The sequence below is a fragment of the Chelonoidis abingdonii genome, chromosome 1 (genome assembly GCF_003597395.2).
Source record: "Chelonoidis abingdonii isolate Lonesome George chromosome 1, CheloAbing_2.0, whole genome shotgun sequence".
NCBI lineage: Eukaryota > Metazoa > Chordata > Testudines > Testudinidae > Chelonoidis > Chelonoidis abingdonii.
The window spans coordinates 299,045,690-299,071,154 of record NC_133769.1 but is presented as its reverse complement, the minus strand read 5'-3'; the positions used below and the strand labels follow the sequence as shown (position 1 = coordinate 299,071,154).

The window sequence follows — 25,465 nt, the reverse complement described above, 5'->3', positions numbered from 1 at the left end:
GCTTGTTAAAATCTGTTTAGCACATGACATATTAATGGAGACAAAATGCTAGGGCTCCTTCCTCTTCCCCTTGTCCCCCCAATAAATTAAAAAGGAGATTTTGGGGTGAGAGAAAGTCACAGTTGCCAGAAGTTTTATAAATACCTCATAACCTCAGCAGAGACACAACAAGATCCAGTAATTGGTCAGGTAATAATTCTCCTTACATGATAGAATAGAAATTACTTTGATTACTACAGTATATCTATGAAACTGCTATGCAAGACAGACCTACTGGTAATCAAAGTACTTTATAATTAGCAGATTATGCTGGCTTTCCCTGTAGCTACATTTGTTAGAGAATGAAGTATGCTCATGCACACTTTTGGGGTTTTGCATCTTTAATACTACGATAATTAATTTTTTGTCCTGTCCATCAAATTAATGTGTTAATTGTGACAACTTGGGGAGCATTTCTTCATGTGCTGAAAAAGAAACAACATCTTGGTAATAAAATAAACCAATATATTTTCCCCTCTCATATCTTCATTTTATATTGAAGGATACAATTGATTAAAAAGGTGGAAACGCAATATTTCCAGGCCGCTTCAATCCCAGCACTTTAGTACACAGATCAATGGGCCATTCTTAAAGAGAATTCAAAAACATCCTGGAGAACCAGTTATCTGAAAAGCTGATCCTTAACTACATAAAGAAGTTCAATAATCTTTTCAGCTACTTTTTTTTTTGTTGTTGGTAAACTCCCAGGCACTTATTTTAACCTAGATTTTTTACTGTAGTATTACCCAGAGACATGCAATTAGCTACAGAAATTGACCCTTGTCAATTGTGGATGACTGATTCAAATTATCATAGCTATGGAATAAACGCAGAAACAAAATTCACTTTGAATTCTTTAAAGACAGTGCTAAAGCCAAATTCACATTTGACAATTATCTCCTTCCGCACCATCTACAGACTTAAAGTGCTAGAGGAAAAGATAATTTAGATGACTCCCTAAATTAACCTGGACTGACTAATTCACTTGATAATGATTAAACAACATTAAAAAAAGAAAAAGAAAATAGAAAAAAAATCTCTGTCCACCACATTTAGCAGGTTAATTTGCAGGTTAATGAGACTTCAGTTAACTCAGTGTGGATATATATGAATTAAATTATTTTCAGTTGCATCAAACAGAATCTGCATAGAATTCACATATTGGGAGCATTAGCATTTGGATATTATATAAAATAAGAAAAATAATGTTCACAAACATAAGTGTTTCTACTTTTAAAATTATTAAAGACTCTCATGTGTAAATATTTCCCTCAATACATGTCTCTGGTGAGTGCCAGGTCCCTTTTCACATCAAGCATCACATCAACAAAGTTTAGTTCCTCTAGGTAGTTAATATATATTTAGCAAAGCTCAGTTTAATCATAGAGACTTTACTGGTCAACTGAAGAGACGAGGACATTCTCACATTAAAGCAAAGTAGTACTATGAGTTGTCAGCAAACTGCCAAACCTAGGCGATGCAATTCATATTACACACAGGAGAATGCTACATTGAACAGGCTGACAACACCTTTTGATAGGTGAACAGCTGAAAAGACCAAAAAAGAAAGGTGCTGACATAAGAAATATGGCATTCATCCTTCCTTCGACAAAGCTCTCTTATTTTCAAATACATTGAGTTCAACCCTTCTTTAGCCCAGGTTCTGGGATTCTGAAGCCTTCTGAGGCTGTTCCCTTCAAGACTATACAGCAAGCAGAATGATTCATGGATATCTTATGAGCCATAAATAAAATAACTGCCTGCCTTCTGGACTGCACAGAGTTATCATCAAATTTTTCAGTATACATACAAGAATTACCTAGAAAGGTGCCAGGTCCCATGCACAGAATCTCTGATACCCTTCTCCTACACCATTATCCATCCAGGTACCACAAACACACACAAAACTGTCCCCCATCTTCCTCTTATCCTGTTCCAAACTCCCACAAAAAATTCACATTCATTCCAGAATACACCAAGCAATGTCCTTCTTTGGTCCACCCCGCACAAAGATGCCCCCCACCTCATTATCTTGGCACCTGATCCTCTTGTGATGGTCTATACAGGTGTTCATCTCTTGCACACCTTTATGATAATTTTTGTAATTCCTGGTGAGGTATCATTTGAAAATTCATAACTCACTGGTCAATACTGTCCTGATAAAATGTGTGTAGTAATGTATATAAAGTTATAAGATTCCACTGTATGGTGTTACTAAGACATATTCAAAGTCTGTGGAATGGCCAAACCAGTTCCTCAAAGACAAAAGAGAACTTGGCACCTCAGCCAGGTGTAAACAAACCAAATGGGCCAACACCTGTTGAAGTGGCTATTCATTGGCAGGAAAAGAGACATGGGTGAAAAGTCTACATCTTAAAAATAAACAATGTGAGGTTCCTGTCCACACAGACCTTTTGCCTTGGAAATCTCAGCTATAGATGCTCATCGAAGAAGGGAAAGAACTATAAGAAGCAAGGGCAGATGCCCCAAAACATTTCTCCCTCTCTCTCTGCCCATGGCATCCACAATATCTGAAGATCAAAGGAAACAGCATTGAACTGGGAGTGGAATCCTGAGTGAAAGAAGTTCAACCAGTAAGACTGCTGAAACATGGTGTGACAGACCTTGCTTTGAATTCATTCTAATTTATGTTAGACATTAGTTGTTTTACTTATATTTTTCTTGTAACCAGTTCTGACTTTGATACCTCATTAATTATATTCACTTAAAATCTATTATTTTGTGGTTAATAAACAAGTTTTATTGTTTGAACTGAAGTGTTTGGGAAACTCCATTTGGGATAACAGGATTTGTGCATACCATTTTCTATTAATAAAATGACTTCATATGAGCTTGCAAAGTCCAGGAGGATGCTGGGCAGCACAAGATATACATTTCTGGGGAAAATCTGAGACTAGGAGTTTGCTCTTGTTGCTCTGTAGTGTAATTTAAGAGTGGTTGGCTGCAGCACACATAAGCAGGGCCAGCTCTAGCAATTTTGCCACCCCAAGCACAGCGGCACGCCGTGGGGGGCGCTCTGCTGCTCGCCGGTCCCGCGGTTCCGGTGGACCTGTCACAGGCGTGCCAGGTCCACCAGAGCCCCTGCCGCCCTCCCGGCAACCAGCAGAGCACCCCCCACGGCATGCCGCCCCAAGCAGGCGCTTGGTGTGCTGTGGCCTGGAGCTGGCCCTGCATATAAGTGGGAGTAACTTACATGTTGGAGGCTATGTGTGAGAAGACTAGGAGTGGTAGCTCTCACAGCCAAGTAGTTAAAAGGCATCTCAGGTTAGGGAGCTGAGAAGACACTGCTGTTCACCAGTCCAGATTGTATGCTGAGTATGTCACACACCTATACAGCTGGTCTCTAAATGGAACGAAAGAGAAGAGATTTGGACACATATGTACTACAAAGATCATCTTCCTCCTGCAGTAGAGAACTACAGATGAGGCATATGTACATCATCATCTTCTTCTTCCGTCCATTTCCTAGCTGGATCTGCTTCTGCCACCTCATTTCAAGTTCGAGTGTCTCTGCTTCCTCCCCCGGACCTGAAGAAGAGCTCTGTGTAGCTCAGAAATTTGTACCTTCCAACAACAGAAGTTGGTCTAATAAAAGATATTACCTCACCTGTGTCTCTTACATCCTGGGACCACACAGCTACAATAACATTGCAAGAAACTGTGTTATGTACACACATAAGAAAAAAAAGATTCTCACCATGTATAAAACCTTATACATGGAGGAATAAAGATAATGCTTTGATATATATCCGAATATAAGGCACACCAAGAGACAATTATTCCATTTGACCAGTGAACATATACTGCCATCTCTTCCTGGTACAGGAACAGATTAGTCTGGCATGTCAAATCATTACTGTATAAAACAGTTGCACTTGTTTGTTCAGTTAACTGGATCTAGATGTTTTCTAGATCTAATGATTAGAAAAATTCTCTTAGAGTTAGCTTAAGGCTTAGGCTGGATAGACCACCATGCGGGGCTTTACATTTCAGAAGCCATCCAGCCAAACACTGTGCTCCTGGATGGCATCTCTGTGAGCAGAAGCTGTGGGGAAAGGCCATCCTGGAGACAATATTCCTAAAGTGGGAGAAAAAAAAACAATGAGAGATAGGGAATGAAAGGTGAGAAGAAGAGAACCTGGGGTGTGGAAAGGGTTGGTTGCTGCCTAGAGAGGCAGGAGTATCAAGTAGGATGCCAACCAAATTATTTACTTAAGATGCAAATACCTCCTGGCTGGTCCTTAATTCTTACTGGCCAAATTGACATGTTTGAAACTGAAGTCTTTTTTCTTTAAAAATTAGCAGGCCAAATTCTTTGCTGGTGTTAATGCAGCTGTATAAATACACTAGCCAATAATTTGGCCCAACCTTTCTAGGATTTCTGCTGGCACCCTTTCTAAAACTGAAAAGTGTCAAGATTTGTGACATCAGCAGTGGGACCCAGTGCCAGATTACAAACCAGTTTTCACTCTCCTTTAATATAGGCTTGAAAAAAACCTCATACTTCAACATCATATGGAGGAAGGGAGGGGGAGGAGGTGGAGAAGAGGAACTTGCACACCCCTGGCACCAAACAGAAGCTGCCCCAGGGAAGTGCTCTACACCTCCCGCCTGCCCCAGCCCTGAGCCAAATACAGTAACTCTTCACTTTAATGTTGTAGTTATGTTCCTGAAAAATGAAACTTTAAGTGAAACGATGTTAAACTAATCCAATTTTCCTGTAAGATTTAATGTAAATGTGGGGGGTTGGTGCAGACAAAAGGCATTATATACTGTACATTATTGTATTGTACTGTGGTGGGGAGGTGCCCCTGGCTTACCCTTGGGGCTCAGGGATGGGGGGTGCAGGGTCTGGGAGGGAGTTAGGGTGCGGGAGGCCGCTCAGGGTCAGGGTGCGGGAGGAGGATCAAGGCTGCGACAGTCAGGAGGTGCAGAGCACTTCCCTGGGGCAGCTCCTGTTTGGTGCAGCGGGTGTGCAGATGGCTCTGCGCAGTGCAGCACCACCCCCCACAGCCGCAATTCTGGGAACCATGATTCTGGGAGCTGCCCCTCCTCCCCCTGTAGGTAAGGCCACCCGGAACTCAGGGGCTTTAGGGGCTGCAGGACCCTGGGTTAAGGGGGCCCCGGGGCCCTGGCCTGGAGCTCTAAAGCCCCTTTTGGAATGTGGCCCTGTGAGCATGGGCTGAAGGACTCAGGAGGAGCAGGTGTAGCCGCACAGCCAATGGCCAGAGAGAAGCGGCACTTTCCCCTTCAAAGCATCACTTTTCTCTGGCCGGCTTTGAAGGGAAAAGCGCCGCTTCTTTCTGGCTGTTGGCTGTGCAGCTGCCCTTGCTCCTCCTGAGTCCTCCAGCCCATGCTCACAGGACCGCATTCTGAGAGGGGCTTTAGAGCTGCAGGCCAGGGCCCTGCAGCCCCTAAAGACTCTGCATTCCAGGTGGCACCGCTTGCCAGGGGGGTGGGGAGGGGGCAGCTTCCCCGCTCGCTCGGCCTCCCAAGAAATCCTAACTAGGGGGAAGCACTGGGAGGGAGGGAGGAAGGGAGGGGGAGGAGGCAGAGAAGAGGAACTTGTGCAGTGTTCCCTTGTAAATTCAGCTAATCGATGTTATAGAGTAGCATTGCACAACTTTAAACGAGTATGTTCACTAATGGAGCAGCGACATAACTTCGAAACAACATTAAGCAGGAGGACGTTAGGTAAGGAGTTACTGCACAAATCTTAGTTTATAAATGATGTGAAAATCTTTGTAATGAGACACAATTATGTCGAGTATTTTAAAGGAATCCCCCCACCCCACCTCACCTAAAAAAGTACTAGGGCCTCAATTTGAGGGTCAGTGCAGGACACTAGCTATAAATGATGCTCCTCCAAAAATGAGATAGAATGTGGAGCAGAAGGTTGTATTGCATTACTAAAATATTCTCCAAGGGGGCAAAATGTATTTTTAACTGCTACATAGAAATATGAACTTCTACTGTGCTTTTATAAAGATGTTTCATTTATTTATGTAAGTTACTATGACTCCAGCTGCTCACCCTTCAGCCAAAGTGTAAATAAAATATCCAAATGGTTTGTTACTTTGGCAGTTACAGTACCCCTTGTTATTTATTAAAGAGTTTCATTACTTAACTAGGCAGTTTTCCATATAAAAATGGCTTCTAGTCATCATACAAAGCTATTGTTCATAAACTGGCATGAGTAAATTCAAAATAATTGCCAACATTTCTAATATTTTTCCTTCACCCCTGCCTTTTGGTCATCACATCTTCTTCACCTACTTATCCACTTAGGTATCCTGAGGTGCTGTCTGACTTTTAGAAAGGAAGATATTAATAGAGCTTTTGAGTCCTAAAGGGATAACTGAATAGCTTGTCTTAATATCTATGGGACTTAAGTATGTGTAGTAAGGCCAACAGAGACCCTCTGCTTTATGGTTTTCAAGGTGAACTGCACAGAAACCATGGACCCAACCCATATGCAAGCAAACCCTCTCAGTGAAGCACAACAGAATCAGGAGGCCATGAAGTTTTCTGTAACAGGATTTGTGAGCATAGCTTCTGAGGCTCCAGTCTGAAAATGCAACCATAACAGTTTGATTGGACTGCACACAGTGTCACTCAGATGACATTAACTGAGACTTCAGATTATTATTTTTTAAACATGTCCACCTCTAACATAAGCTACTATGAAAAAAAATAGGTTGTATATTCTCGAGTAAATGTTTATGGTCTCAGTTATGCAATCTTCATCATTGCTGAAGAGAAGCTGGATAGCTAAAGGTCAATACCATCACTGATAAAAATTTAGACACTAAAAGCCTCTGTTTTATTCAGAGATGGGCATTAAGTCTATACATGTCAGTGTATACATTTTCAGTTTGCAACTTGCACATTGATGTTTCTTCATCTATGTATAGATTATGTATTAGATGTGCAAAAATGTATGCACAATTACATAATTTTCACAAATGTGTATGCAAACTGTGTAACTGTGCATGCAAATAGCAAATAGTTACGTTTTTAACTGCATGCACATGAAGGGATCCATAAAACACAGTTTAAATGCATAATTATGCTTCACCAGTTTTGGGAAAAGAAACAAACAAACAAAGAGTCCCATGATTATTCCTGACATAATACTATCAAAACTGAGCTCACACAATTTCTCAGCTTAGACTGTTTTGTACATCATAGAGAAATCCTGATCAATGAAATTGGATCATCCAGATTTAATCCATCATGTTATGTTTGAACACCTTTGTAGCACCATGTAGTTCCTTTTCTGAATGGTCCAAATTATCTGCAGTTAAGCCTCCTTTCAAAAGGCAAGAGGAAAAAAAATGAGTTTCAACTTTTAATTTCACAAGCTAACCTACAAATGACATTAAAATTGCTGGTAATGCTAAAGCACTACTAGCCACCTACACATTTATATTGGAAGACTGCAGCTACAATTCATTAGTTAATGACTTAGCTCTACTTGCCAGATCACATTCATGCTCAGGACTGGGAAGTGGCTGGGTTTCAAGGACCTTGCAATAACAGTAACGATCAAACCAGCCTCTTTTGTTGCATTTTTGCAAAAACAATAAGCTTAAAATAACACTTTAATTGTATTGGTTTCTCCATGGAGGCTTTTATTCTATGCCATTAGTTTGTCAGTGTAAATTTATTTGGTGTTACTCAAGTATATGAGTGCACATAAAGCTCTCTTTACAATGATGTGCATTAACTTGGGTGACTCAACTAACTAAGCACTTGTTTAAGATAAAATTCAATTAAAAGAACACCTACACTGGATCAATTATCTCTGCTGTTTGATACAAAAATTACTCAGCGAAAACTAAATGTCAAAACTAGTCAGTTATTCCAAGGCGGTATAATCCCATCCATGCATATTTTTACATGTACAAAAAATAAGGCCTATTTAATGTGATAATCATGCCTGTCAATAACTATCTGTGTACAATCTATGCTAATGAATCATGGATATGAGAATGCTCTTATTTATATATTTTGTTTAAAAAATGAAACATTTTAAATTAAAGGAACATTTATAACTAATATGCTATGTTTAACAGCCAAGAAAACCATCCCTCCGATAGCAAGCCCAGTGACATTTTTTACATAAGCACACCTAGATCCTTCAAGTACTATACAGCACTTTTAATCCTGATTAATTAGGAAACCAAAAGGAAAAAAATGTTCACCCTTTTTGTTCCTGTCTAGTGCTTAATCACTGACTTCAAATCCAGAGGTCACCAGAGAGCTACTCTCAAAGAGGAATCGGGATATAACCAGGATGATAGAAGAGTCTTGTCTGTGCAGAAATTGGGTTACCCTCAGAGAAATCACATTTCAAATCATGCCTTGAAAATGAAACTTCTGATTTGTCAGGTTGTGGAATTTTGGGGGATGCTTTCAACTGTTAATACCATGAATTTTTAGGCACTAGTACAATTTGATTTTTGACAAGAAGCAATGAAAATCATTTTTAAATGGTAAGCTCTCCCTTGGAGAAATACAAATGTGCACCTGGGAGATTACATCAGTCTAGATTTTATATGATAGAGATAACATTTCTCCTACTTTAATACAAGTAGCAACTTCTGTACTCTATGAGGATTATTTTTCTTTAAAGAAGGAGATATTTCCTCAGAGGAAAAATTAATAAGGTGGCCTTGAAGATAACAAGCTACCTAACTGCATGAACCAACTCTAGTAAAATTGCCTGTGGCACATTCTCCAGGGACAGTCTACCATTTTGTATGTGACTCCAGTAAGTATTGTCTAGAATATATCATTTTAGGTTGTTATATCACACTTATCACCATGGTATCTAAATGCCACTGACTGCGGCTATAGATGCTGATTTCCTGCATGTCTGCAAGATGCATAGACATAGCAAAACAAGAAATGCTTTTCAGAGCATGTTTTACATTGAAACAACCCCTTCTTAAAACTGCAAAACTTTTTTAAGAATAATGCACAAGCCTACTGCACAAGCCCAAACACTGGATTTTGTTGTTATGATTCCAGAAGAACAAAAATATCCATCTCGGGCTGTAGTAAATGTGAAGATGTGTGTATTCTGCCCCTCCACTCTTCCCCACACACATGGTAAATAAGCACTAACTATAATAGACTAAGATATTATCACATCTGAGTAGCAAGGCATCTCTACTCACTATGATTGACAGAAGTAATAAGTATTTTGTTGCGGTGGTGGAATCACAGGGTAATGTACTGTACATGTCTGAACATCGAAAATAATCATAGAATGTTTGCAATCAGCTTGCCTATTTTTTTTAACCCTGTATTTCTCTGAATCTGTATGAGAGTAGAAAGCCACAGCCACAAAATAATATTCCTGCATCTAGAGAATTTATTCATTCATATTTTAAAATGTTAATAAGTTGTCCTTTGTATTAAAAAAAGATTAGAGGTTTTTTTTTTTCTCTTTTGGGTAAGGAGAGCAGTCCAAGTTTGTGTATTGACAGGCACAACTCTATTTTGTTTGTGGAAAACACAAATTTTTAAGGAAAAATACATTGTAGTGGGGTAGTCACCTGCTCCAGCCTTAAAGGGCTTAAAACAGCCCTGAGAGTGGTCTGTGGCTGAGAGGAAGTAGTTCCCAGGCTGATTGGGGAAGCAGGCACAGCTTTGGCCATGCCCCAATCAGGGCTCAGCTGGCCCTTACAAGAGGGCAGTGGGCTCAGAACAGAGTTAGTCTCTCTGTGTCTCTAGTGGGAGAAGGCTGCTGAGAAGCTGAACAGAGTATCTGAGGGGAGCATGGCTGGGAAATAGGGCAAGGGAGCTGGGGAGATTCACCCTGGAAAAGCCCCAAGCTGCAGCCTTGTCAAAGGCCAGAAAGGTATTAGGGTGCAAGGGTGCAGCCCAGGGTAGGCAGATGCAGCCGGTCCAAACCCCCCTTGCCTATGATGAGTGGCTTTTACACTGCAGTCTGACCCAGTGAGCGGGGGCTAGATGGTGACTGAGGCGAGGTGGGACTAGTGGGTGGGGGTTCCCCTAAGTGGGGAGATCCTGAGAGTGGGTGTACTGCCAGGGGGAAGCGCCTGAGGACAAGGGGCACCAGGTCCGGGAGGGACATGGGGTCAAGCGGAACACTGGCCTGCAGAGGGCGCTCTGAGTCAAAAGAGCTAGTTCCCAGGACGACCGACAGGAGGTGCTGCAGGGGTGAGTCCTTGCCTTGTTACATACGTGTAATATTTATTTTCCCTATGTTAGAGAAACAAAATAAGTATTGAGTCTCATGGGTTAGATAAAGGCTTGTTATCAAGTTAATGTTATGAATTAATAACACATTTCTCTACTCTAAGACAGTTCCACGAGGAAGCATGGTTACATCAACCCATTCGTATCCTACTTGTGCAATAAAATAAAACCTCTCCCCGCAAAAAAGAAACAAACAACAACAAAACAAATAACAAATCAAACAGTGATTTTCTCTTCTCTGGACAGGGGTTGATCAGAGTTGCAGATACCTATCATATACATGTGAATTCAAAGGAGACCCATTATAGTGAGTGGAGAGCTCCACTACAGCTAAGGCAGAGACTAGCTTACTGCTACAACTGAATTTTCCAGGTCCTCTATTAATATTATATCACAACGACGGTAGGAAGAGGGTAAAGACTAGGGTAAAGGAAGATATTAGAAGTAAGTTTTCCATCCCCAATGCTGAGTTTAAGTCATATGGTAACATGTCTATGTGTTGGTACAAAGAGCAGGCCTTCATCATTGAGTAATATATAATTATTTTAGCATTAAACCAAACAGTAAATGGAAACAAGTTAATACAGTTCTCTCTGTTTCATTCTACAAATGAAGAACCATATCTGCCTTCAGGTAAGTGGATACCACTTCAACAGATGTGCAATTCACTTCAATGGAAATTGCGTGAACATATCTGAGGACAGAGCTTTACTTAAAAAACCCCAAACAAGCACTTGAAATTAAGAGTTCTTTTCAAATGTCTCAAAATGCCCTTTCAAATTATTGTATGGTGCCTCTACACTGTCTATAGAAGAGGACAATTCACAATTTTGGGAGGCAAAAGCTTATTTTGCTATTTACTTGATGAAGAATTTCAGTTTCTGACTAGATGGTTTTCCATTTATGGCACAAGTGTATAGTCATCAGCATTCAGTAACACTGTAGAATTTCTGAGCACCAAGATAAATTACCTTCTCCTCCTCCAATGTCATGGCACTCAATAAGATATGCTTACAAGCTAGTACATCTGAAAAGAGAAAAACACACAAAAAAACAACCTTGTGTGGTGCATAGGTAGTCAGAGAAGTAGGAATCAAACAAACTATTATCCAGGAAGTGCAAAAGGACAAAACAAAAACAGTTGTCTTTAAACAGAGGTACACTTTACAGGACACTGAAAATGAATGTCATTAATTGGTGTATCTGATTAGCATGGTAATAAAACAAAATACTGGAAATTAGATAACAACCTTTTTCATTCAAAAATGCCATTTAAAAGTAACAAATATTGTTTATTCTCTAAAGGAACAAGATTACTTTCTAAGCGGATGGAATTGGAGTCACATTCCCATTATTTCTCAAAACTAGAAGCAGGAATGATTTTGTGGAAATATACAACTACATAATAATATTAGCTGTCAACTCCATATCTTGTAAAAGAGTACGTGAAAGACCTAAAAAAAAGCATTGCCTCTCTTAGTTCAAGAGTTGGCATATCTTGTGATCAGCCTCTATCAGACAAAGCTGGGCATGAATATAATAAGGATCACAAATTAGTTTTCTCCCTCAGAATATTTAATGTAAGAAAAATTACAGCATCAGCAATAAGAATTAAATATGCATAATGTCCAGTCTGTCTAATGTGTGCTAAAGACTAAGGAAAGCTAACAGGAGCGTCAAAACAACATTAATTGGTGCTCAAAAATTCTACCACTCCATTGGTCATTTTGTACCCATTCAAGTGTTGCAAGTGAGATTTCCAAGGACTCAGTAGTGTGATCCTTTTTCACCAGGGTAGTCCTATTGAATGAGCAAAAGCTTACCAAAGAAAACAGAGATTGCACAGTCAAGTCCACCATTAGAAACTGAATTTGACTAATCAGATAATCAATCTCAGTACTAATGTAACAAACCAAGATATTCATAAAAAACCCTAGAATACTACATTTCCCCAGAGTTTCCTGAAAGAGTCTCAAAAACAAACATAAAAAAATAACAAACTGTATGTGACATATTATATGCTTCACTGCCCTAGGATTTTGGAAAAATCACCACTATCATTAATTGATCTTGTGTCACACAGTTAGAACTAGTTTGTCTTCTGGAATACCCCAGAATTCACACACAGTTCTCCCGATCCATTCAATTATGCCTGAAAAATTGGATTTTATTCAGTTGTTCATCTTATTTCTATTTTTTACAGAATGATAAATAGGAAAAGAAGACAAATCTGGCCAACTGAAGAAATCATGCTAACTGGCAGAGCATTTCACTGAAAACACAGTGGCTTCCTACTTTAACAACAATCATGCAATTTAAAATTTCTACAATGAAGCCAAATATTTGGGTTTTTTGTTATAGAACTGACATTTGGACCAGACATTTCTCAGAGATTCATAGCACTTGCAGTGAAACTGAAGCAAGTTTCAAGCTAGAGTGGTTAGTAAAAAATCAGTTTGAAATTCAGTGGTTTCAAATGGAAAACTTACAAAAATCAGTGGTTTTGACATGAATTCAGGAAAACTATAACCATTTCAAGCTGAGCTTGCTTGTTTGCTTCTTTCACCTTATATTTTGGTTTCATTCAATCTTGAAAATCAGCAAAAAAAAAAAAAAAAAAAGGGTGCCAAGACCTACATATATATGTACAGAAGGAGAGAGAAGAGAAAATAGATCAGCTGACTTCCAGTGAACTGAAACCACTGACTTTCACACAGCTCTAAGATTAAATTCAGCCCACTGAAGCAGATGCAAACTCAAATGACTTCAAAAGAGTTTTCAACTGCTTACACCAGGCCTGCATTTAACCCTGGGGATAAACGTATAATGTGTAATAGATGGTCAATAAATGATAAACACAGTTGGCAAAATTTCCTCCATTTTTAATTTTAAAAAAATGCTTATATAGATATTTCAAATAACCCTAGTGATGTGCAAGATGGTACAAGTCTTATCCCTTCCATTCTCTTAGATTTCCTTACATTTGTTCTCCATTCAGTCATTGACTGTGGCTAAGTGAAAGGAAATCTAAGCTGATGTAATTTAAATGCTGAGGAGCCTGTGTCAGAAGGTAGCTTTAACAAACATCACAATGTTAGTAGTTGTTCTCTCTTCTCCAAGTCAGATTCTTCCATCACTGAAGTCAGTAGAGCTATTGGATTTACAGCAGTGTAATTAAGAGCAGAATCTAGCTCTGGGTGTGTAAGATACACTCAATGTAGACTTTTAAAATTCACATTCAGTGGACCACATTCAGAGGTGATGTATAAGGGTAGTAAATAATGTGTTTGTATGTGATTGTGAGTCTAAATTTATATGTTAGTGTAACTTACATGTCAGAGATCATTTGAAGATGCATGTTACTTATAATGCTAAATTCCCTCTGTCTCGTCACTGGATTTGTCCCCTAGTGTTTGACTTTTGCAAATACATTTTTCAAGATATCCATTCAAACAAACTAGAGGATAATACATATAATCTTGTTTATGGAGATCTTAATTTCTTCTGTTTATAGACTCCAAGTTAAAAATGATACTGGACCAATACTTGGCAATTTTCCAGAGATGAGCACCAGCTTCTAGGGGGAAGGATAATGGTATGTATGAATGTAATTTAAATGAGTCAAGACAAGTTTTACATTTTAATTAAGTTGAAATATGAGCTATAAGTAATATCAGATTTCCCTACACTTTCACAAATAGGTATTGAAATTAAAGCACACAGCAAGTCTTGACATAGTCAGTAACCAGTTTTCCCCCTATTTTGACACCCTTCCATAAAAATCTAGAACTCCAGTTTCAGAACAGGTTAGAGCAGGGGTCAGCAACCTCTGTCATGCAATTCGCCAGGGTAAGCACCCTGGCGGACTGGACCAGTTTGTTTACCTACCATGTCGGCAGGTTCGGCGGATCGTGGCTCCCACTGGTGCTGGCCACCGCCTCCCGCACTGGCCTGGGATGGTGAACCGCGGCCTGTGGGAGCTGCGGTCTGCTGAACCTGTCGATGCAGCAGATAAACAAACTGGTCCGGCCTGCCAGGGTGCTTACCCTGGCAAGCTGCGTGCCAGAGGTTGCCAACCTCTAGGTTAGAGTATGATGGAAAGTTGAGCGTCTGTATCATAATTCACTAATTTTAGTTTTACGTGATGTCAATAAATTTTATAGAAATTAATTTTAGTTTAATAGCCTGCTGTAAATAGAGAAAAGTATTTATTCTAAATCACTGGCCAATTACAGAGGATCTGTGCAGCAACATGCCCTCTACCCTTGCCTTTATTCCACTCACGTTACATTTTTGTACTAGTTGCCTGCATGTAGCTCCACAGGGAGAACCTGTAAACGTGTTGCAAAGTCAGGGAAACTATTTACTTGAATAAGGGTTTTCAGGATTGCAACTTGCTACTGTTACACATTTCGTAAAATCTGCATGATTATTTATAAATAAACCTACAATTTAGTCATGGAGGTTATGGAATCACAAAATCCGTGACTTCCAGTTATCTCCATGACTTCAGCCTGCGGTGGCTGGGAGCTGCAGGATCCCCCACCGCCCATAGGGGCTGGGAGCTGCAGGGTACCCCCACCGCCTCTGGTGCCCCCACAGCTTCCAGCCCTCAGGTAGCAGGGAAATCCCTGCAGCTTCTGGCCCGTGTGGGTGGCAGGGGAACCCCTGAGCTCCTGGCCACCATGGTCAGTGGGGGTATCCCACAGCTCCCAGCTGCTGTGAGCAGTGGGGGATCCTGGAGCTACAGGCAACAGGGGAACCCTGCAGCTCCAGCTCCCATCTACCACGGGCCCCTGGGGATGTGGGCAGTGGGAGTACCCTACCGCTCCTGGATACCACAGGGGCACCCCACAGCTCCCAGACTCCACAGGTGGTGGGAAGGCCCCCGTAGCTACAGGTGGCAAGGGTACCCCACAGGCCCCAGCTGCTGCAAGTGGCAGAAGGCCACACAGTTCCCAGCCATGGATGGCAAGGGGTCCCTGGAGCTGTGACACTCAACCCGCAGTGGGGGCCTTGGACCTCCTAGCTGCTGCACAGCTTCCCTGCTTCAGGCGGTGTGGGGATCCAAAGATCGCCATTTTGGCACATATATTTTTAGTAAAAGTCCCAAATGGGTCATGACTTCCATGATTTTTTCTTTATTGCCCGTGACCTGTCCTGACTGTTATTAAAAATATCCATAATACAATCTTAGCCTTATTAACAAATGATTTCCAGCATGGAGTGTAGCATAAGAAACTTAACTGACACTGAAACTTAACTGATAGTGAAACTGCAATTTTCTTTTGTTGCTCTAGTTTTTATCAGTTACTGGGATGGCCATACAATTGGTTTGAGTTTCTCTGTTTTAATCCTAATGTAAAGAGGCCTTTGTGTTTAGCTGCTGAGGCATGAAGAAATACCCGCTGACATCAAAACATAAGAATCTGTACAGAAGGAAATCAATAAAAGCACTGCCTGTGTTTTAGGGGTTTTATGAGGGTTTTTTTTCCCTATTGTGGGCATTTAAGTTGAATTGTGGTTATGTCATTTTAACCTTGAGACTGTTATAAAAGGTCTGGATGATTAAGCATGCAGCATTTGTCACTTTCCTCTTATATAGTGTCCAGATTTGGAGTCCACACTTAAAAAGGATGTTGAAAAACTGAAAAATGTTCAGAAAAGACCTACCAATATAAGTCAACATTTAGAAAACTTGACTTACAGTCAGGTTAAGAAGCACAGTCTGCTTAGTTTATTAAAGTGAAGGTAAAGAAGTAACATGATTGCTGTCTATAAGTAACTGAGTGTTGGATAGATTTTTCATCACTTGAAGTCTTTAAGTCTGGATATCTTTTGAAAATATGATGTAGTTCAGGGGTGGGCAAACTTGTTGGCTTGAGGGCCACATCTGGGTGGGGAAATTGCATGCAGGGCCAGGGCAGGGCATTGTGTTGTGGAAGGGAGTACAGGGTGTGGTGTGCAGGAAGGAACTCAGGGCTCGGGAAGAGGAAGGTTGCAGGCTGTATGAGAGGATACAGGGAAGGGGATTTGGGTGCAGGAGGGGTATGGAGTGCAAGAGGGGCTCAGGGCAGGGGTGCAAGGAGGGGTACGGAGTGCGGGAGGAGACTCAGGACAGAAGATTGGGGTGTGGCAGGGGGCTCAGGGCAGGAAGTTGCGGTGTACGAGGGGTTCGGGCTCCGGGTCAGCACCACTTACCTGGAGTGGCTCTAGGGTGGCAACAGTACACACCAGGGCCAGGGAAGGCTCCCTGCCTGTCCGCCCTGGCCTTACGCTGTGCCACTCCGGGAAGCAGCTGGCACCATGTCCCTGCGGTTCCTGGGGAGGGGGGGCAGAGGACTCCATCCGCTGCCCTTGCCGTGCCTCCAGATACCTCTCCTGAAGCTCCCATTAGCCGTGGTTCCCCATTCCCGGCCAATGGGACCTGCCGGGGGCGGTGCCTGGAGGCGAGGGCAGCACACGGAGCCCTCTGCCCCCCTCCTACCAGGGGCCACACAGATGTGGTGCCAGCTGCTCGTGAGAGCAGCGCCGGGCCTGTAGCACCACGGGGCTGGTGATCTTGAGGGCCAGATCCAAAGCCTTGAGGGCCAGATCCAGCCCGCAAGCCGTAGTTTGTTCACCCCTGCTGTAGTTATAACAGACATTAAAATGGTCACTTTTGGCCTTAAGAATCTATGAATCTGTAGAATGAAAAGATTTCTGAGTGTAGATGGCTTTTTAGTATATCAGACATTGTCCAGCTATCCTGACAGGAGGACAGGAGACATTGCATATGTGTTAATCAGGCCGCAACTTTATTATTGGATTTCTGGGACAACACAGCAGATAAAAGTGCACAGTGCGGATAACCCCATTTCATTCAATATCTACCTGGTGGCTTCTGCCAGCCCCGCTCTCTTTCCATTCTGGTCCCCAGTTAACCCATTGCTGGGACCTTACCATCCCTACTCTCAAATGAGGGTTAAGGTGGGCTATCAAGGAAATAGGGCTTGGCTCCCTGCCATGCAAGTTACAGAAGCCCCTAGGCTACCCTCCTCATTCCTCTCCTTTAACAAACGCCTCCTTTGAGTCCTTTACCAAGCCATTTATCAAGTCTCTGTATCCCTTCCCAATGGAGTACCTGCACTAAATATCCAACCCACACTTATGAAATGAGTTGCACAGATCAGATTCAACCCTGACTCTCATTCCACAAATCCTGAATTGGTGCATGGGGAGAAGGGAAGGGAAAGGAAAGCAGGATAAAATTTGGTTCTGTGTCTTCTTTCTAAACCAAGAATGCTGTAGAAATCTTAATAAAATGTTGATACATATCATGCCTTTAGGGTTTTGTTTTTTTTTTTAAGAAACAAATACATGGTGCTAAGATTGAATCCAGTCTTCAGTCTATTTTATAGCTGTTCAGTAGGCTAATTCAGCCAACTTGTCTCCAGTTCCTCTTTCTACTATTTGCCTGTAGCTAAATGCGACAGTGTAAGATTCTGTGTGAGGTATGAACTTGTGTTTAATGAAATGGAGGAAATGTCTCAAAGGCAAATGTTCTTCTTTCAATTCTCAGAATATGAAACACAAAAATAGCTATGGACAGTGATTTATCTAGAGAGAAAAAGTTAACATAGAGGCCTCCCTGGCTACATGTTAAACTGTAAATTCTCCACTATGAACTTCAGTCCAGCCAAGTGGAACAAGCAACTTTGGAGCAGTAAAGAAAAGCAAGGATTATACAATGGCAACAGACTGTAAGGTTAAAACACCATCACCCACTGGCCCCTGTGATAGTAACACTGTAAACCAGAGTTCTTTGCATGAAAAGATTAGCTTCTGCACATGGGACCCTGTCATATGACCAAGCTTAATACATGTGTCTGACGAAGTGGGTATTCACCCACCAAAGCTCATGCTCCAATACATCTGTTAGTCTATAAGGTGCCACAGGACTCTTTATTTCAAGTTTAATACAAGACACTCTTGCCATAACTCTGAACTGTAATAATAATTAAACCATGCCACAGAAATATTCCTGCTTATTACTGGAATTATATTATGATTTAATTCCCCTGAAATCATTTCACTAAACAACTGTATCATTAGGTTTATTCAAATGTGGGGTCTCGTGTTTTATAAGCACACTGAAACAAATATTTTTTTTAATATACTGGAAATAAAAAGCATTGTAATTATAGCATTAATGGCAGACTTGGGTTATTTTAGACATTACTTCCAAGAACATATTACTTCCAAATTTTTTTTTATTTTGAATACCCTCAGGCATAATAAAACAATTTTCTTCTTTTTATATTTAGAAGTGAAACCCTTTAAAATGCCAAGGTTGTGTTACAGTTTTTCACCCAAGCCCTGATTTCCTTACATGAAGGCATAATTTTGGGTTATGTAACATTTATTTATATTGCTTATTAATTATGGGTAAAAATTAGGCAAACATATGAAGGACAAATATTTTTTCTCTCTGCTTCTTACTTATTTCCACAGACGCACATCTGAAATGTATAATAGGCTTTCTCCCCAGAGCAGTTCCCACACTCGGTTAAATATATGCTATTTCTCTTTATCTCTTTGAGGGAGAATGAATCACATCCACAGCTTGCAGCTATCAAAATGTAATTTCATCAAGCAAGTTCATGAAAGTACACATTTCACCTTCTTTACACTAGGAGGCACATTTTTCCTACATAGAATTCTATCATTCTGTTAACCCATCTAATGGTTACATTCAATATAGCTAACATTTCCAGTTTAAATGATAGTACTTAGTAAAGATTGCTAAAAGAGCAGTGAAAGCAGGATCCTTAACTAATAAGGGCTCGTTTAATGCTGATGAAAATCAAAACTGTACTAGCAAGAAAACAACACTCAGCACCTGCCTGCTGAACTACAAAAGAAACATTCCTGATTAAAATACATCCAATTCTACTCTTAATGTCAACAGGTCATAAAACGGGATGTTTCTGTTAACATTACACTTTGTATAAACACATTAAAAAGCCACAAAGGAAGCAGAAGAGATGCAATAAAGTCACGTTGGTAATATGCAATTTCTACTAGACTTTAGGGCAATGTGGTGGTTTTGCAGGTTCGTATCTGACGTACTGAGAGATAAAATCTGGCAACAATTGAAACCTTTGGAACTATTTTCCCTTTTAATAGCTTTCTTAGGAAGAGTGAGAAGTGAAATGAATAGTCTTTTAAATTCAAAAATATTCTACATTTAGAAACAGGTTGGGTCAAAAATACATACGCCAGAAATCAAAATGTGGCCGACTAATTTTTAAACCTCGACTTTTGCACATTCCTTTAAAAGCTCTGCTTCTTTTATGTCAAATTACAGAGTTTTGGGGTTTTTTTCATGATTTTTCTCTTTTTAATTATATATTCTCAATGCAGCAATCACAAATCCCTGTTCTCCTTCCTCTTTGGGCTTACACATAATATTTCATTTTATTGTGTTTCAAGATGGTTGCAAACAATTGACTTATTACAGGCTGATTTCAATTTGTCCTGGTCTACACTGACCACAAAGTTATGATCAACATGGTGTCATTTTACATGACTGTTCATAATTGTGTTTAAGAATGGCAACTTTTTACAAATTAATGTTGTGTGCGAAATTAAGTCATCTCAGTCATGACTCTTGAATTTGAATTAGTTGTTGTTACTGACCTATAATAATGCCACAGAGCTCATGCAAATGTATGGAAGGATGCAATTTTTTGGCCCACAATATATTGCTCACTGACGGAAGAGTTCTGATAAAATACGATAACCTTGGGTTATATTGGTGCATCAAGTGAAAGGTGAACTTTATAGTTGTTTAATTGTCAGTTATCATTGATCATACAAGTCTGAGATGGCAAACACCTATAGGTGGATTAGATGGAAGTTTCAAGAATAAGATATTCATTCATCACAGCTTTGTGAGATGGCCGGAAAAAAGGGGGTTGTTACCTCTTTAAAGGCTCCCTCTACTACTGGTAGCAGAGGTAGAGGAAGGAAGAAAGTTGACCTATTCAGAGTAGGGAGGATAAGAAAATAGCGTAATCAGGTTGTGGGATGGGGAGGGACACTGCCCTTCCTGCTGACTGGAAGAGTAGGAGTATTTATACTATGTGCAGTCCCAGAAAAGCTCGCTTTTGCCTAGATTGGGTTGGCAGTACCCATCTCCAACTCACAGAATCTAAAAAAGAGTCAGGTCTCCTTTATGATCTGCTGCAGGCATCATGCTAGTTGTCCTTTCTTCCTTGGGGGCTGGGGAGTAAGTAATTTTTCCCTCACTCCCAGACCAGCCAAAGTGAAGTGGAATATTTTTTTTCCTTCCCCATAGTGGGTCTGGGATCCAGTGGGTGGGACAGGGAAGTTAGGTTATAATGTCACAAATTAGTACATAAAACTTATGGTGGATGTCCAGTGTGGGTATCAGTATGGAAGGGTTACTGTTATCAGACAAAATGGATCAAAAAAGGATGTAAAGCAAAGCAAGCCCCCTCCTTTTTAGCCCCCTTAACCCTCTTAAAAGGAGAGAGTGGAAGGGTAAATGATTAAGGAAAGTATGATGACCTGCACTGTACAATTTGTGGTTGGTTACTCCCAGATATCTTAAGGGAATAAAATTGCAGACTAATTAAACTAAATCCATTGCCTTCTGTTTTTCTTCTGGCATGGCTGGACAATGTGAGCCTACACAAAGTTGACAGGTTAAGTGTCCTAAACCAATCTTGGAGTACGCAGATCCTGATTAAAGTGCTTATTTATTTATTTTCTATTTGTCCTGCCTCTCCTGTCTGCCCTCCAGTAGTGGTGACAATATTTAGCTAATAAAACTAGTGTTTGTAATCTCTCTTACTTTCATAAGATATTGGTGTCTTTAATATTAGCTGGGGGAATTTTCTCTGGCTGTGTATGCCCTTTTCATTAGACTAGTGTAATTGTAACTCCCTTGTCTCTTCGTAGGCTGGCAACACTTACAAAACATAACAGTGAGTTTCTCATGCAGTAGATCATTCAGCTATGAGAATATTTAACTCATTCTTCAACATTGCAGGCTGTCCAAAACTGCCCCTTGCCTCCTGTCCAAACTTAATTAAAGCAGCAACATACCACTACCAGGAAACAATGGCTACATCTTTATTTACATAAATTTATGGTATGCAACAATAAAAACACACCATTCACAAAAAAATTGAAGTCATTCACCAAAATGGTTGTCACCATTTAACAGGTCTTTCCAGGCAGAAATAGCATCCTGCTTCAACAAACTGAACACACCTTGCATTGTATCAGAGGGGTAGCCGTGTTAGTCTGGATCTGTAAAAGCAGCAGAGAATCCTGTGGCACCTTATAGACTAACAGACGTTTAGGAGCGTGAGCTTTCGTGGGTGAATACCCACTTCGTCTAACGCACCTTGCATTAGAACTCGCTTTGCAAGGGATAATGAAAGACAAGTTTGGCCCCACATGTACAGATACGTTATTAGACAATCATTACAATAGTCCCATGACTATGCTTCTTTTCATTTTTGTTGAAACAGTTAAAGAGAACTACAATACCTTGCTCTGTAATATTTACCACACTACATTTGCAGCAGTACTTGTGCATGGGGATACTAACACGAATTTAGATACTAGATACTGACTAAAAAAAAATCATAAAATTGCCTAGTCTGTTCTCATTGACACCTGAAGAGAAATAATAAATGAATAAACAAACAAACAAATACACAGTGCAAATAGAGAAAAGTTAATTGGAGTTTCAAAATTTCAAATTTCAAAATGGAGCCATTGATCACTACCCGTTGAGCCTGATGATTCTATGAACGTGTTATTTGTTGTAACACAAATAAGGAACTCTGAAAAAAAAAATAGAATATTCAGGCAATTGTACTACAACCTACGTAGTACAATTCTTATTACACATGATAGTGTCATTTACTGTTGTGATTACACAAGAGAAAGGGCAATGGAGAATGAGGCTTTTTATTAAAGAAATATTGAACTTTGATGCTATTTTTGAGGTATGGATGTCTAACTTGTAACTATTATTACACAGTTTTTTGTTTTCTGAGAGACTATTACATATATAACACCTCCAGACTAACATCAAAGTTACAAATTTCTTTTAAAAATCCTCATTTATGACCGCCTTATATTTTCTGTAAAATGGATATAAATGTGACCATTCTGATTTGGAAACATTTTATACCCTCTTTTTGAGTATTTTGTTCCAGTGTAAATCATGGGTGTGTTGAATGAGAGAGGAACATAAAGCCCCTCAAAAGTCTTAATGTGTCCATTTTTTTTCTTTTGAACACAGATATGGTTAAATATTAGGATTACAAAGAAATCACAAAGCTTGTCTAACTGTTTCTCTGTATTTTTAAAGATTAATCTAATTCATATGTTTCATTAATATAACAATATAGGTTTTCACTAAGATCCTCCCCCCACAGCCCCCCCCCCGCATAATTGCGCCTGTCATCCCAAAGTATTCATAATGCTTTTAAACCATGCACACTATAGTAGGAATCACTTCAACAACCACTGAAATCAAACTACCTCTAGGGTTGAATGCAACAACTCTTTAACATTGCACAGCAATAATACACTACAGATTAAGACAGGAAGTGTCAAAGATTACCATATCCAATTGACACAACATCAGTAATTTAAGTAGGCAGAATGTAATTACTCACATCCTAATTTTGCCCTAACGCTGGGTAGAACGTTTACTCCTGTAAATATGCCATAGGATCTTTCAGGCCCATAAACTGTTGCAAACTATTTCACGTCATAATAAAAAAATAGGCATCTTCAGCCACACAGTGACCACTTCATTGTTGCTTGGGCAATAACTAAGTAAGCACTCAAGAGTTAAGAGTGGAATCTACATAATCACCAGTGCCTCATGACCTTGGTTTCCTGGGATGACGTCTGTGAAATAAATTATTATGGTCTGGTTAGCTTGTAAGATCTGATGAGATATATAAGACATTATTTAAATGCATGTTTTAATTCAGTCTGATAAAATAATTAGTATAGGAAACTATATTCCCATGCCTCACTAACCTTCAATACACCTTGACCACTAGTTTCTCATAGACTTGACATGAATTTAGTGTCCCCAAAGACTAAATTGTGTATAATCACATCAGTTACAGACATCACTAAAACAGATATATTCATATGAGCTTTAAACACATCGGCCGACTTCAGTGAGTTAGATAATATGTAATCAATATTGCATGATTGCACGGTGCAGTTGACACCTATTCACTAATGGAGAAACACTCCCACGTAAGACCTTTGTACAGAGTTTACTGATCCTGCTCTTTGTTCAGCTTTGTTTGATGGACTTGTATGCTATGTGCCATATAGAGATATACAACTCAGTATCAGCAAAGCCCATGCTACAGTGCATACAGGTAGTGAATGAAGCCTTAAGACAGCCCTGTACTCTACTTAAATATGTCACTCTTCTCTTGCATGGACAGGGAATTAAAAGGATAATTCCACTTAAACTAATCAATTACATATACTATACACATTTTTCGTTCCTACTGGTCCTTGTGTTTTTGTGGACTTAAGGTCACAGTTTGGGCTGGCCAGAAAACAACATTTCCATTTTGTGAAAAATTTCAAGCTTTGGGAATTTGTTTTTGTGGAACAAGACCAAGACCTTTCAACAGTTTTAATGAGAAAACAACAAAAACATGTATGTGACAGAGAGACAGAGACTACATAAACCCCATAACAGCCAATAGCCCAGTGGTTAGCATGCTTACCTATGATACGGTAGGCCCAGCTTCAAATCTCAGCTTTAAATTAAACTATTGGTTATTATAGGGAGTGTCTGTCTTTCTCTCTCTCTCCTCCTTGAGAAATGTTCCCAGCAAACGTTTTGTCAAAACCAATGTGTTTCTGTGAAGTTTAGGTTTTGATGAATCAGCATTTTCCAAAGACAAGACACTGTCAAAAAATTCCCAAGGAGCCCTAGTCACATTACCTGTAGAGTCCTCAGTTCAGATGTATGATTCTCCCATTATCACTTGCTGAGCTGCATCTATAGTGCAGGATGCAAGCATTATATTTTCAATATACTGTAAAAATTAGTTAAAAGGAAAAAATAGTTTACCATATATATAGACATGGTGGGTGCCAGCCAAACTGCCCATGTGGAACATCATAAATGAAATTCATATCCATCAGAGCAAAATATGAGCTCCCCCACCCTCTCAAGCTAACGGAGAATCTCCATTTACTTTTGCAAGCAGAAGGGCTTTCAATGTGACAGCTATAGAAAGAGGTGGTACCCATATGCAAACTAGACAGAAAATTATATGTACCCTATTTTGCTCTATTTTTAAACTTAGTTCAATGAAAAATATCACCGACAATTCATTGTTCCTTTGATCTCCAATAGGTATTTAGGATGATTTCAAATCCCATCCCACAGTGAAGACAGAAGCATCATTGTAAGAAGAAAGTGCATAGGTAAATACTAAACAACACTGCAAATGATAACAAAGACAAGCAAGCTACCTTGTAGAACTTCTTTCTTTCTTGTTTTTTCCACTCATCATGTAGTCTGTCTATACATGTTTCCCAAATAAGCAAAATTTTTTTTTAACTTGTGTTTCTTTTTTACAATCAACATTGCAACATGATACTTCAGACAACTAATTTAACATGCTGTAAATTCTACTGAACTGCTGTGACTAAATATCCATGCACATGCTCCACATCCCTCAGCTTAAACATTTTTTAAAGTAAAAAGGGAAAACAAAACAAACAACCTCTACAAAAGACTATCAAAGCCTTCAAAGTCAACTCACCAGAGTTGGGGTCAGAGTTGCCATCAGCTTCAGTCCTCTTGTCCGGTGAGGCCTGGTCGTAGAATTCGTCCTGTGGCTGAACCAGAGGGAGAGGGTGTGAGATCAGGGTTCCACTACCCACAGGCTCATGGTCTCCTAGACCACTGTCACTGCAGCTTTCCTGGGAGCCATCAGGGAGGTGAAACGTAACACGGCGCTGGGACTACAAAGAAGAGCACAGGACATGCTGATTAGTGCTCTTTTTTTCTGTTCTTTCTCTTAAAAAAAAAAAAAAAAAAAGGTCTTGTGGCATTTTTTTTTTTAACCCTGTACAGCAACCCAGGGAA

At 39.9% G+C, this 25,465-nt stretch overlaps 1 protein-coding gene across 4 annotated transcripts in view; it reads right to left on the bottom strand.

Annotated features, from left to right (window-relative positions):
- PCDH9 (protocadherin 9) overlaps positions 1-25,465 on the bottom strand; it is a 956,435-nt gene that overhangs the window by 315,554 nt on the left and 615,416 nt on the right. For 2 of the 4 annotated variants that reach the window (XM_032773456.2, XM_032773457.2), the window contains exon 3: positions 25,140-25,341. In XM_032773456.2, the coding sequence (XP_032629347.1) occupies positions 25,140-25,341 (202 nt within the window). Of the gene's footprint in view, positions 1-24,310; positions 24,368-25,139; positions 25,342-25,465 lie in introns of all 4 variants that reach the window. The other 2 variants (XM_075061556.1, XM_032773458.2) reach the window with 2 other exon arrangements.